The 12,777-nt window shown below is 51.2% G+C and overlaps 7 protein-coding genes across 7 annotated transcripts; 4 read left to right on the top strand and 3 right to left on the bottom strand.

Annotated features, from left to right (window-relative positions):
• Positions 1 to 95: 95 nt before the first annotated feature.
• On the bottom strand, positions 96 to 2,690 carry BDV17DRAFT_58550 (transcription factor domain-containing protein). The gene is made up of 6 exons (XM_073764817.1): positions 2,481 to 2,690; positions 2,347 to 2,423; positions 2,255 to 2,300; positions 1,473 to 2,205; positions 1,175 to 1,426; positions 96 to 1,127 (listed from the first exon to the last, which is right to left on the bottom strand). Exons 1-6 carry the CDS (start codon positions 2,636 to 2,638, stop codon positions 162 to 164), a joined length of 2,232 nt encoding a protein of 743 aa, XP_073616425.1. The 5' UTR covers positions 2,639 to 2,690; the 3' UTR covers positions 96 to 161.
• Positions 2,691 to 3,046: 356 nt separating this feature from the next.
• Positions 3,047 to 4,461, top strand: BDV17DRAFT_261307 (putative JmjC domain protein). The gene is made up of 2 exons (XM_073757641.1): positions 3,047 to 4,135; positions 4,183 to 4,461. Exons 1-2 carry the CDS (start codon positions 3,167 to 3,169, stop codon positions 4,201 to 4,203), a joined length of 990 nt encoding a protein of 329 aa, XP_073616424.1. The 5' UTR covers positions 3,047 to 3,166; the 3' UTR covers positions 4,204 to 4,461.
• Positions 4,452 to 5,234, top strand: BDV17DRAFT_261305 (uncharacterized protein). Its single transcript, XM_073757640.1, has one exon. It carries the CDS (start codon positions 4,537 to 4,539, stop codon positions 5,119 to 5,121), a length of 585 nt encoding a protein of 194 aa, XP_073616423.1. The 5' UTR covers positions 4,452 to 4,536; the 3' UTR covers positions 5,122 to 5,234.
• A 222-nt stretch (positions 5,235 to 5,456) lies between these two features.
• BDV17DRAFT_290594 (putative progesterone binding protein) lies at positions 5,457 to 6,027 on the bottom strand (the record flags this gene model as incomplete). Its single annotated transcript, XM_073761948.1, has 3 exons — positions 5,457 to 5,635; positions 5,719 to 5,814; positions 5,925 to 6,027. The coding sequence occupies 3 exons, from the start codon at positions 6,025 to 6,027 to the stop codon at positions 5,457 to 5,459; spliced, it is 378 nt and encodes a 125-aa protein (XP_073616422.1).
• A 1,104-nt stretch (positions 6,028 to 7,131) lies between these two features.
• On the top strand, positions 7,132 to 7,741 carry BDV17DRAFT_58274 (uncharacterized protein). Its single transcript, XM_073764813.1, has one exon. It carries the CDS (start codon positions 7,292 to 7,294, stop codon positions 7,625 to 7,627), a length of 336 nt encoding a protein of 111 aa, XP_073616421.1. The 5' UTR covers positions 7,132 to 7,291; the 3' UTR covers positions 7,628 to 7,741.
• Positions 7,742 to 8,664: 923 nt separating this feature from the next.
• BDV17DRAFT_290593 (putative general amino acid permease (Agp2)) lies at positions 8,665 to 10,239 on the top strand (the record flags this gene model as incomplete). The annotated part of the gene is made up of 5 exons (XM_073761947.1): positions 8,665 to 8,797; positions 8,858 to 8,936; positions 8,984 to 9,719; positions 9,769 to 10,145; positions 10,200 to 10,239. 5 exons carry the CDS (start codon positions 8,665 to 8,667, stop codon positions 10,237 to 10,239), a joined length of 1,365 nt encoding a protein of 454 aa, XP_073616420.1.
• Positions 10,240 to 10,323: 84 nt separating this feature from the next.
• Positions 10,324 to 12,749, bottom strand: BDV17DRAFT_58173 (mRNA-binding ribosome biosynthesis protein NOP4). The gene has a single exon (XM_073764811.1). It carries the CDS (start codon positions 12,615 to 12,617, stop codon positions 10,407 to 10,409), a length of 2,211 nt encoding a protein of 736 aa, XP_073616419.1. The 5' UTR covers positions 12,618 to 12,749; the 3' UTR covers positions 10,324 to 10,406.
• Between the last annotated feature and the right edge of the window lie 28 nt (positions 12,750 to 12,777).

Here is a 12,777-nt window from a genome sequence, read left to right as displayed (position 1 = left end):
GAGAAGAGAAGACTACGGGAAGTCACAAGCAAGAGGCTGGTGGTCACGTGGTTAGTGCCTAAGGCAGAGTTTGATGAAGTATGAAATTCAGTAGTATAAAATCAAGGAGATGCATAAATGGGTATCTTCCAAATGAAATACATCAGGGCATGACAGCTAAATCAGAACAAGTCCCGTATTACCCGTGCAAACTCCCCTTCGTCGCCCAGCACACCTGAAAGCCCCTCCCCAGTGTTCTGAAGCTCACCCTCATGACCCATAAAGCCATTCATCCCATCCGCTGCTGTCGGTGCCATGAAGTTGTTAAATCCTCCAACAGCTTCAAACAATGCCGTGAGTTCGTGGCTCATCTGTAACCCATTAAGAGGGCTATTGCCTAGTTCACCGACCCCATTCAAAGGTCCGTACACCGACAGATCTTCCATTGGATGACCGGCCAGACCAGCCATCGCAACAGCTGCAGTAGAATGTGGGTCATTGGTGTCTGTTGCAAAGGGCCGCGCAAGGACACCTAGCCTCTCGCCAGTCCTTCGAAGACCCTTGATCGTCTTCCACAACCGTTTCGATACATATGACTTGGTGCTGAATCCGTTGATAAGTTCCAGCGCCAAGTAGAACTCATCCCGTACTTGACGGTTGAACTCAGTGGGCGCATGGCAAACGGCCAGAAAGAGGACAGCCAGCGCGGCAACAAGGAAATAGTTGAAGGTGATTTGCTGCGTGCGGTAGATGTCAGAAGTTTGGTTTAGCCGCGTGAGGATCCGGACGCTATCTTTGGCGACGTCGACAACAGTCTGAGCGTGTCCCTTGTCTTCGGCAATGCTTGTAGCGGAGTGTAGAACTGGCCGATAGATGAGAATCCGCAGTTGATTCATGCGCAAGTACAAGAGAATGCGCAATCGCCGAAGGCCTCTACTCGCTGTCTCCCCTTGCCTTGGAGACTCCGCCGGATAGAACTTGAGTGTTTCCGGAACTTGCTTATACCACTGCAGAACTTGATAGTCCAGATAGCCGATCTCGTCTCGACGTACATCCGTTGATCCGTCCGAGCCTAGGCCAGAGTACCAGACCTTTGAGCTGATGCGGTTGTATGCAATCATGCTCTTCAGATACTGTAGGGATGGGTCCTATATCTGTCAGTAGATGATATGAGGTTCAGATGTTGATAACTTACCGGCTCCGGCAGATTAGGATCAATATCCTCGTCCTGTATGACAAAAGGCAATCCTGTACCAAAACTCCACCGTCTGTCTAAAGAGTATATTGACCAAAAGATTTTGACAACTTCAGGCCATTGGGCTTCATCTGGAAAAGACTTGACCAGTGCGTCACGCCTGTGCAATCCCATCTCTAGGCACATGCGAGCGGCCACGCCGATTATCCGATAAGCCAGTGCGTCCTCATCTGTGTGGAAATGGTATGTTGCCTACTCAATTAGCGGGCGCATACACTTTTAAACAGAATAAACTGACCATTAGTCCTAGGAGCTGGATAGTTCTGACGTCCAAAGTCTCCCAGATCTTGTGTTCAATGACTGGCTTCACGCTCAAATATAAACGTCGACCAAGCTCGCTTTGCCCGCCACCTTCGACAGTAAGGGTAATCGCAAGAATGATTTTTATCAGGTTAGTGCTGTCGTCTTCCAAGCCATCCGTGCCTGCTAGCCCTCGATGCATAAGCCCCGTGCGCATTGCTGCGTCCATAAAGGTATAGAGCAAAGTGACCTGCTGGGTGACCTGCTCAATATCGACAAGCGGGTACATTATTCCAATTTCCTCTTCATAAACGCGACATAGTCGTAGCGCTTCTTCTTTCTTGATTGCCCATATTGGGTCTTTTGTTGGATGCAAAGGTTGATCCAGTGCCGGCACATGAGGAGATGCTGCCGGCGTAGCATGAGCTGTGGTCAAATCATCTGGTATAACCTCCTCAGCCGGCGCGATGCCCATATGTTGGAGGCTCGATCGAGCCACATCAAAGTTGAATGCTGAGCTGGTAGGACCGTGGAACCGAGGATGTCTTATGCGAGGTTTGGTCGAGGGCGGATGCATAGGTGTAAAGACCTGCGAGCCATCGCGAGAGAGGCCGTCAAAAGGTGGAGTATCAAAGCTTGTCCTCTGCGTGCGGAGTTCGTTGAGGCTGGTAAAAAGACTACCGACTTGGTCCTGCAGCGTAGCAATTTGGTCTTTCATCGACCGGAACTCCCTGCAAGATCATTAATTTGTCGGATCGCCACCAGTTGAATAGCACATACTCAGAGTCCTTGAAATTGTTATTGCAACAATTCGGTGCATATCGGCCTGAAGATAGTCAGCAGCTGAAAGAAGCAAGCATCCGGCAACCGACATTCGAGCTTCAGATGTCCACAACGCTGGCAGGGAACCTGGCCATTGCACTTAATTTTCCGACGCTTGCATTCGTTACTAGGAGGTAATCAGCCAATGCCTGGGCGAGTTTATGAGCTTAGGGTGCAGCCATACCATGCAATGGAGATGTAGCGATTCCGCTTCGCTCGCGTCTGGGTTCCGTTGGCCGATTCCGCTTTCCTCTTCGCACTGTCGCCAGCCTGGGCATCGTTCTGCGCTTCAGGCGTGACCTGCGACAGAATTGCACCAGACTGAGGGGGTTCAGAATCCATACTGGGCGCGGATCCGGATATATTGAGCCGGTAGTGGCGTGAGGGAAGTCAGAGGAAAGTGCGGAGAGATTCCTTGCCTGTCGTCGATGGACGCGCGGGGTTCCGTCCCCAGATCCACCTCGGCTTGCCTATGGAGCATGAACTATTTCCTGGCTAATAGAATCGGAAATATGCCATTTGTCAAAGATGCTTGGTTAATTAGTTCTAGGCTACACTATACAGAGTATATGAGAAGCAACAGCCTTGTTTGTAGGCTTTGCTTCAGTAAGAGAAACACCATTCTAGAGCAAAAAGCAGATATCGTTCTAATTCTTACAAGACATGGATGAACTGATTGAATAGAAAGAATTTATTTCATACACTGAGCTGTTATTCTTCAAGAAGTCTTATCAGCGTAGTAGGTAGTACCCCGGAGGACGGGTGGATGTGGAGGCACGTGCCCGGGTAATCAGACCACGGCCACCGCGGAATCCAGTCTTGACTCTTTCCACAAAACACTCAACTCACCTCGTGGACGACAACTGTCTAATGAAACGTCAGCAATGGTTCATGTGCAGTAACCCCCTGATCCAATCCCAATGGCTATCAGCAATCCTTCGTTCCTCCCATGCTAGGCGCTTCACGTCGAGTGCGAACTCGTCATACAAGCCCCTCGAAGTTCTCAAGGATATCAACATAAACAGTTTCCGCGAGGGATTCTACATCCCAGAGTGCCCGGTCCTCCTTCCTCGTCAATCATTCCGCGACCTCCCCGCATACGAGCGCTGGTTCCACCACTCCGCAACGAAGCCGAATACCGCGCTGCTGAACACTGGATATCTAGCTGCACACGGGGCCGATGCACCTGTTCCGCTCGAGCTTACGCAATCGGATGCTCGATTACCGGTAAAAAGAGAGTTGGAGGGAGAGCTGGATCTCAGCTTCCGCAAATTCCACGCACCGCTAAGTCTCTTCCTTCAATGGATTCGCGAAGCAGAATCGCGGCCCCAGGGCCAGGCCCAGGGCCAGCCGCGCCTTTATCTGGCCCAGTGTCAGCTACTCGACCTTCCCCAGGTCCTCCGCGATGATTTTCCGATACCTATAATCGTGGCGCAAGCCGGTAAAGGGGATATCTACGATACAAATGTGTGGATTGGATACCCGCCGACTTATACGCCTTTACATCGAGATCCGAACCCCAATCTATTCGTCCAGCTTGCTGGTCGGAAGACTGTGCGGTTACTAGCACCTCAGGACGGACAGGTGGTTTTCTCGCATGTCCGGTGTCAATTGGGTCGGAGTGGGAGTCGAGAAGCAGCAGCGTTTCGCGGAGAGGAGATGATGCAGGGGCGGGAGAGAGCTTTGCTAGAACAAGCTGTTTGGGATAATGCAGAGAAACAAGGATTGGGTCGTCCTGTTGACGGGTTCGAAGCGGAGCTCCAGGCGGGTGATGGACTATTCATTCCTAAAGGGTGGTGGCATAGTATCAAGGGAGTGGGAGAGGGAGTCACAGCCTCAGTAAGTCGTCGCCGATATCACTCGTCTGTTCTCACTGACATCCCTAGGTCAATTGGTGGTTCCGTTAGGTCTTGGAATTGCTCCGAGATACACATTAGATACGGCGACTGACCATACATAGCAAAAGGAAGTAAATACGAAATTACATATAGATTAATTGAATATTGATACCTATAGTTCTAAAGCAGCTCTCAACGCGAAAGTGCAAAGTGGGCAGTAGTGCATCTATAGAGCTGTTCCCTTTACTTCTAGAACGTCCACGCTCCAACCGTGAGCCAACACCGAGACCGCGGAGAAAATTCCAGAACACCTTTCTTCAACCCAAACATCACAACCACCAACTCAAATACATATTGTCTTCTCATCATCTCTCCACGAACTCAAAGCCAGGAAGCTATAACATGCGCATGTCCCGCGCAACCACCCTCCTCCACCTCATACTAGGTCTCCGCACCTCAACTTCGGCAACGCTTGCATCGCCATCGCCATCAATCGCTTTATCACACCTAACCAAGTCACCCGCATCCACGCTCTTCGCGCAGTGCGCCGCTACAAACCTCTACTCCGCATACCCGCTTCTTCATCTCAAATCAAGTCCCCTCGCCAGAACCTACTCAACAATGTCCTCCCCATCGCACCCCGAAACTCCCAACCCCACACCAAACCAAATCCTAGACCAACAACAAGAGCCGTCCTCGTCCGAAGAAAAGAAATCCATTCTCGCCCTCCCCGACGCCTCCACTGCATCCGACACAACACAGCTCGATGTCAATGGCGACGGTGTGAAACTCGACCATCTGGGTCCCCTGATCGTGAATAATGATGGTACGCTTGCGCGTATCGGGAACTGGGCGCAGATGACGGAGATGGAGAGGAAGAATACGCTTCGGATTATTGGGAAGAGGAATAAGGAGCGGATGGCGAGGTTGAAGGAGGAGCAAGCTGTAGCGGGGGTGGTTGCTGAAGGGGAGAAGAAGCAGGAGTGAAAGTGAAGGCGTAGGAAGGCAGTAGGGAAACTATGAGAGAGAAGGTGGTGGGATGTACACTATGATTATTATCTGATTCATAGCAAGCAAGCATATAAACTTAACTTCATACACGAGCAAACAGTTTGCTGCGACAACATTCGAGTCAAGCCGAATTACGCAGATAGTATCCGTCCTCCACAGACAAATGACGTACAACAGCCGCAACGCACAACAGCAGGAACGAGGCTATAGCATAACATGGCACTAAATGACGTGCAGGGAGTCATAGAATAGACGGGTATAAGTAGGACAAAAGAAGTTGCAGAAGGTAAAGAAGCTAGGCTAGGAAATCCTTAGTAATTCTTAGCATCCTTCACCTTTCCCACGATGTTATATCGCTTGCTAAAGAACGTGAACCATTCCTCCAGCACTTTCTTGTCCTTGTCTTCGAGGTCGTACCATTCGGGTCGGCACTCTTCGGGCTTGAGGGAGGAGCAGGCCAGCGCGCGAGAGGCGTCTTTGCCGGCGAAGACTGCGACATTTTAGTTAGCGTGTGTTCAGTCAATATATTTATTCATTGGGAAAGGGGAGGAGAAGAAATTAGTTAGTTCTCACCTTTATACTGCCCCTCGGGACCGTAAGCGGAGTTGCGACTCACGTCAAAAACAATTCCCTTGATGGCGACGTAGGTGGGACGGCTAGAATCAGCGCCTAAAGTATAGAGAGGGATAGTCAGTCATGAATCCTTGCTATATTCATCCATCAGGTGTCCCAGCTTCTCCGCAGGGGATACGTGAGCTATAGTGATGCGGAGAACGTACCGTCACACTTTGCCAGCTCCTCATAGGTAATCGGGTCGTCCTTTGGAGGATCAAGCTGGACAGGCACCTTGGGCGCGAAACGGCCAGAGTCTGTTCCAGTCATTACGATGGTTGAGGGGGTTTGTAGATTGGGCTGGGGCAAGGATAGCTTATGGAGAAAGAGGAAAAGGAAGGGATTTGTATAATGGGTTCCTGAGAAAATCAGACGCGGGGCAAGTGGGGGAGGGGAAGTTCACGACTTCAGGCGGTTCGGCCTCGGGGGCCGAGAAGATGGAGATGCCGGGAGTTTCCTTGTTGCTAAGGCTGTGGTTTCCTTGCGGGGGTGCAATTAGAGTCAAGGGTATCTTCAGTTCATGCCTTTCAACATTGTTATAGGTCTATAGGAAGGATTTTTGTGGATTCACAAGCATTGCGTGATGACTTACGGAATCGACATAACTGGGCCCTCGGCCGGTCCGTCAAGCTCAGCTCTTCGCAGCTTGCCTGCTAGGTGACATAGACGAAAACGCAAGAGATTGATATAGGCCTTTTGTTTGAGATTTCTCTTATTCAACTCGTGCAGTGCGCTTGTGTATAGGAATATGGAGGCCGAGAGACGAATGAGAGACTGACGTCAACATCCTGGGCAGCTCGTGACAGCGGCGGCTATACGCGGCGTGCCACGCATGCCTCGCAGTATTTGAATCGACCCATCGTCTGGATGAGGGGAGCAGAAGCTGTCACCTCTCACAAACAGCATGTCTTCCAGTCTAACACAGCAGTCGGACACTCGACAACGCCGAGACCCTCACCTCTCGCATCGAAGGACCAGCGAATGCTTCGAACCGGATAACGAGTCCGACCAACGAGCGACTGCAACCCAGTCCTCGAGCCCAAATGAGACAGAGCTTTCACACTATCTCCATTACGAAGACAACGCTTGCTTTTTCGCGCCGGACTGGCAGAGTCGCCGTGTCGCAAGCAATGGAGCTCATGATGTTGCGCGGTCTTAGGGGACTGGTATGTCCAGTGTGGCTGCAGGAGCTGGACAGAGACTGATAGAGTGCACTCAGATACAAGAGATATAGACGGCTTCGGCGAAGTCCGTACAGATTGAAACCAATGGACAGCATGGTGGTTATCGCATTGTCCAATGTAATGGGTTTCCGATCGGCGACGAGATGTACCTGTAACAAGCAAGATACAGATTTCTAGCATGGCGCTACTGCATGGTTAACTTGTGGGCTTCGTCTCCAGAATCCAGATAAAGTCACCATCTCCGGACTACTTTGAACGTTTCTTTCTGAACGTCAGATCAATGCCTGTTCGGCCATAGCCATGAGTAAGTCCAGTCCAATGCGACGCGGAGATGGCCAGAGAGTTTGCCCATGTTCTCGTCCGCAAAGCCGATCTTCTCGCCTTTTCCATTTTCTGCCCTTGCTTTGTACGCATTTTACCTCAGTCCTCTGGCGTCATTCCTAGGTATCTTGGCTTTTTTCTTTCCTTTTGGATCTTGGAATGCGTATTGCTTATGCGTCTTTTCGCCTCTTCTTCTCTCAGTGCACTCTTCTTCTGTACCTCGGCGCAACGGAGGCCCCGATTTTATCGAGTTGACAGTGGGGGGGCACTGGAGAAATGACTGGAGTAACCGACTGATTACAATAGCTTCTGGGAGATCTCTGATTTGCCCAATCGACCTGGGGATACAACTCATGAGCAGCTAGCCTGCTTTGGGCCTTGTGCTCTTGTGCTCTTTCCGGTAAGCCTCGAGACCGGCCTGCGATGTCGCCTGCCACTTTTCCTCCCCGCTATCTCTATTTATTGCTTGGCTCCTCGTTTTGCTGCTTCTTTTTTTTCTTCCTTTCTCTTCCGCCATTCTATACTTTCTCCCCACCTCTATTTCGTTATCTCTAGATCATATTTACAGTTCCCCGCATGTGCTAACCTCGAACAATGTCAAAGTCTACTTCAGACGCCGAAATCCCCACTGGACCTAGGCCTCATGGGAACTCTTCACCATCCGCTAATCCCAATCCACCAACTGGAGGGTTGAAAAAGAGGACCGCGGACCAGGGCGAAGTTACCGAGAAGAATGTCGTTATCGATAACCGCGAGGGGTCCATTGAAGAGGGGTTGAAGCCAACTTATGACCATACACACCGGAAGCTCAAACCCAGACATGTCCAACTTATCGGCATTGGCGGTACAATTGGAACGGCATTGTATGTCCAGATTGGTCAAAAACTGGCAGAAGGAGGTCCTGGGAGTCTCTTCATAGCATTTTCATTATGGTGAGTCCACCTCCCTCTTTGCTTTCTTGCTCGCGAGTCCCGTTGCTTTGTGCAGTCTACTGGACCTCAAAGCTCCAGTAGATCTACATAGATTTACTTGTGAGGTCAGAAAATGGAACGGATGTCTAGAACGATCGGCTGTTGAGGGCTATGGTCCTGCGATCTGCGATGATAATGAATTCTCTTCCCCTGCCTTTTGAATTGGTTTGCCGCTATCCTTGAAGATCCCGAATCTTATACATTCTTACTTTTAGGTGCGGAGTTATCTTATGTATAACTGTTTGTATGACGAATCCCCAATCCCTCTAAGCCCACTATTCTATCGCCCCCAGCGACAGCATCTTCCCAAAGCGCCTACTGCAGATCTATCCAACGCGCCATTGCCCCATTGCAGCCATATTGATTGATCCCATCTCAAATACCACTATTTGATTGTAGGATACTAAACATGTCTACTAGGTCTGGCCGAGATGGTCACATACTTGCCGATATCTTCACCCTTTATTCGTTTCGCTGGACGCTACGTTGACGATGCATTTGGAGTTGCTGCTGGCTACAACTTCTTCGTGTTCGAGGCTGCCATGGTTCCATTCGAAGTCACCGGTAAGACTATACTCAATTATTCACCGAGATCAAACTGACATGAGCTGCCCATACTTACAGCGTGCAACCTTGTCATCCATTTCTGGAGCAATGCAGTACCATTACCTGCTATGATAGCCATTATATTGTGCCTATATGTGTAAGTCTTTGCTCAGACGGATCTGTTTTCGGATCTAACCTTGCTAGGCTCCTGAACGTTTTCGCGGTGAAATGGTATGGAGAGTCGGAATTCTGGCTTGCCCTCAGTAAAGTTCTACTCAGTGTAGGTTTGATCATCTTTACATTCATCACAATGCTGGGCGGCAACCCGATCAATGATCGATTCGGATTCAGGTACTGGAACGAACCTGGTGCGTTCGCTGAACACTACAAGGAAGGCAGCCTGGGCAGATGGCTAGGTTTCCTCGCCTGCTTGATCTACGCTAGTTTCACTATTGCAGGACCCGACTATATCTCCATGGCCGCCGGTGAATCTATTAACCCCCGAGGAAACCTACCAAGGGCGTACAATGGGATGTTTTACCGTCTCACTGCCTTTTTCATCCTGGGAGCGCTCTGTGTGGGCATTCTCGTCCCATACAATGACAAGACAATGTCCGACGCCTTTGAAAATAACGCGCCTGGCGCCGCAGCATCACCCTATGTGATTGCAATGGACCGTCTTGGAATTCCAGTCCTACCGCACATTGTCAACGCCATGATACTTTTGGCCGTATTTTCGGCCGGAAACAGCTATGTATATTGCGCGAGTCGAACCCTCTTTGGACTTGCTCTCGATGGCAAAGCCCCGCGGTTCCTCACAAAGTGCACGAAAGCCGGAGTTCCCGTGTACTGCGTTGGCATTGTTCTTCTGATCGCGCTCATTTCGTTTCTCCAAGTCTCCAACAGCGCGTCGGTGGTGTTAGATTGGATCGTTAGTCTGGTAAGGCCTCCCACCGTATCTTCCAGCTCTGAGTAAACTGACAGAGTAGGTCACCGCATCCCAACTCATCAACTACTCCGTTATCACATTTACATACACCCGCTTCCGCAAAGCGCTCATGGCGCAAGGCATTTCGCGCGACTCCCTGCCCTATAAAAGTTACGGCCAACCGTACATTGCATATCTTGCCCTTGTCGCAACAAGCGTCATGGCCGTCGTTGGGGGCTACGAGGTCTTTCTGCCAGGCAACTGGGACGTCCCGACGTTCCTCTTTTCGTACACGATGATATTCGTATTCCCTATGCTGTACTTTGGATGGAAGCTTTTCAAAGGGACGAGGGTGAGGAAGTTGGAGGAGATTGATCTTATCACTGGCGTAGATGAGATTGAGGAGTATACCCGGAACTATATACCTCAGCCAGCAAGGTGTGTTGACCCCGTTCTCGTGCTACTTACGATTTGCCTTCTGACAGTATGCAGTAATGTCTTTTCAAGATTCGGCGATTGGCTGTTTAGGTAGAGCATTAAAGCTCGGCAATACTGCCATCATAAAACTATGCATAGAACCCTACAGAAGGTAGCTACGATGAATACAAGACGCTGATAAAAGCGTTGATTAGATGTCTATAAATGTGTGCCGTGTGATATAACTTTTCCTGCCCGACGTGTGAAACCAAATGAACTCGCTCATTTGCGAGATTTCCGTTGCATCCTCTTCTTCGCGATAATCCGGTTCCGCTTCGCGATCTTGTTCTGCTCCTCTGTATCCTGGCCCTTGTCACTACTCTCAGAGCGCTTCCTCTTCCCATTAGGCGTTGAGTCGCCCTTCGAGTTTCCATTCTTCTTCGGGTCCCTATTCCTCGACCCTCCATTCCTCGAGTCCTTCTCGCCATCCTCATCCCTCGACTCCCTATCCTTATTCCTGAAGTTCCGCGTCTGTTCCTGCATCTCACTCCGCCGCTTTACAACCTGCGCATTCTCAATCGCAAACTCAACAATAAGCCTCTTCTTCCGATCCTTCAACTCCTCAGAAACATTCTTCGGCGGCGCAATAGGATGTCCGTTCAACCACCGCAGCCCCATAAGCGCATGTCGATGCGTATAGTACTCGATGAATCCATATCCTCTACTCCGACCCGCGCCACTGCCCTCGGCAACTTTACTCCCGTCACGACCTTCAAAGACAATCTTCGCTTGACGTACAACACCGACGCCCTTCTTCTTCCGTATCCGCTCTGCCTCGCGCATTTCTTCGCTTGCGCGGTCCATCTCTTCCTTTGAGAGCGGTTGGCGCGTGCCCTCTTTCACGTCCTTTGCGAACCCGACGATTCCTTCACGCGCGAGCTGCTTTAGGTCTTTTGAGGTGACATGACGGGGAATATTGCGGACGGAGAGACGGGTGAGACTAAAGTGGAGGGAGGGATTCTTGCGGATGAAGTTCTGGCGCTGCTTGAAGCTGTCCTCCCGCATTTTGATTTCCGAGGGCGAGAGTTTGCTGTAGAGGGGTGAGGAAGAGGAAACTGTTCCTTCGTTGAGGAGGTACAGGCGGCGCTTATCGGTGTCTCGGACAAGACGCTTCGAGACGCCTTCTTCTTCGAGTTGCGTAGCGCGGGACTTGCTCACGGCTCGGCTGATCTGGAGCACGCGGCCGTCGAGCGTGTACCGGCCCGAGGGGTCGGCGTTCTCGTTCTGCAGGACCGACTGCTTGATGATTGTCCCCTTTTTGCCCTTTTCCTTTTCGGCACTGAGCGGGTCTTGCTGTTTCGGTGCGCCCTGGACGCAGGATGCGCAGTTCTCGGGCTTCCAGAAGCAGACGAAGCCTGTGCCGCGGGGGCGTTCGGTTTCGGGATCGACGACGATGCGGGCGTATCGGAGGGGTCCGAATTGGGTGAAGTGTTCGTAGAGAGTTTCGTCGTCGCAGGTGAAGGGGAGGTTACGGATGAATATTGTAGAGGCGTTGCGTTCGTCTTCTTTTGCTTCTTCCTCTTCTTCGTCGTCTTCCATGTCTTCGTCCTCGTCCTCGTCCTCGTCATCCTCATCTTTGATATCCACGTCGTCTTCGTCTTCGTCGCTGTCCACGTTCTCGTCGAGCTCGCCGTTGTCCAGACCAACACCACCGTCTTCCATGTCCACATCGCTCGACTCCTCTTTAATCTCTGGATCTTGTTGCTCCTCCTCCTCCTTCTGCTGATTCTCCCAAACTTCCTTCTCGACCGCCCAATCAACAGCCAGAGTGCGCCCATCAACCTCCTTCCCATTGACAGCCTCCAATGCCCTCTCGGCATTCTTCTTCCCACGCAACACGACGAACCCAAAACCCGCCAATTGAGCGCCCTTCTTCGGAAGAGTAACATACTTGACCTTCCCAAAACTTCTAAAGTGCAGCGCAAGATCGTCCGGCGTCTTGATACTCCATGGCAGATTGCGAACAATCAGCTTCGGCGGCTGCGTATCGCCGCGACCCGTCTGCTGCTCGCGCTCCTTCTTGCGCTCGAGCGCCGCCGCACTCGGCGCGCTCTTCCCGCCAGCCTCATCAACAACGCGCTCACGCTTCTGCGCATATTCGACCTTGATTTTCTTCCCTTCGAACGTGCCCCCATTGAACTCTTCCAAGGCAGCCTTTGCATCGTCGACATCGGCGAACGTCACGAAACCGTAGCCCTTCGACTGCTTTGTCTTGGGGTCAACGACAACAACGGCATGCTTGATAACGTAGGACTGCGAGAAATGTTCGGCGAGGCTCTCGGTCGTCGCTGAGGCGGGAAGCGATCGGATGAAGAGTTCTCTGCGTGGCTGGGGGGCCGCCGCATCTTCTTGAGACTTGGGCTTGCTTGGTGAGGTTTCTGCCATGACTTCGGGAGCCTCGGTGGGCTTCTCGAGGCTGCTGCTGTCTGCCATGATGCGCAGCGCTGTTGCTCTATCTTTTTTGTTTCTGGAGAAAAATCGGCGGCAGAAAAATCCCGTTGAGGAGATGGTGAGCCAGGTGGGTCGGGCGGTGAGGGCGGAGGTGTCGCCGGCAGCCGATTAGATAACGTAGTCATCATAGCTATCAATTCAG

Source organism: Aspergillus undulatus, assembly GCF_047715775.1.
Source record: "Aspergillus undulatus strain CBS 261.88 unplaced genomic scaffold BDV17scaffold_19, whole genome shotgun sequence".
Lineage (NCBI taxonomy): Eukaryota > Fungi > Ascomycota > Eurotiomycetes > Eurotiales > Aspergillaceae > Aspergillus > Aspergillus undulatus.
Note: the sequence above shows the minus strand (reverse complement) of the source record. Positions and strands in the feature narration are given on the sequence as shown.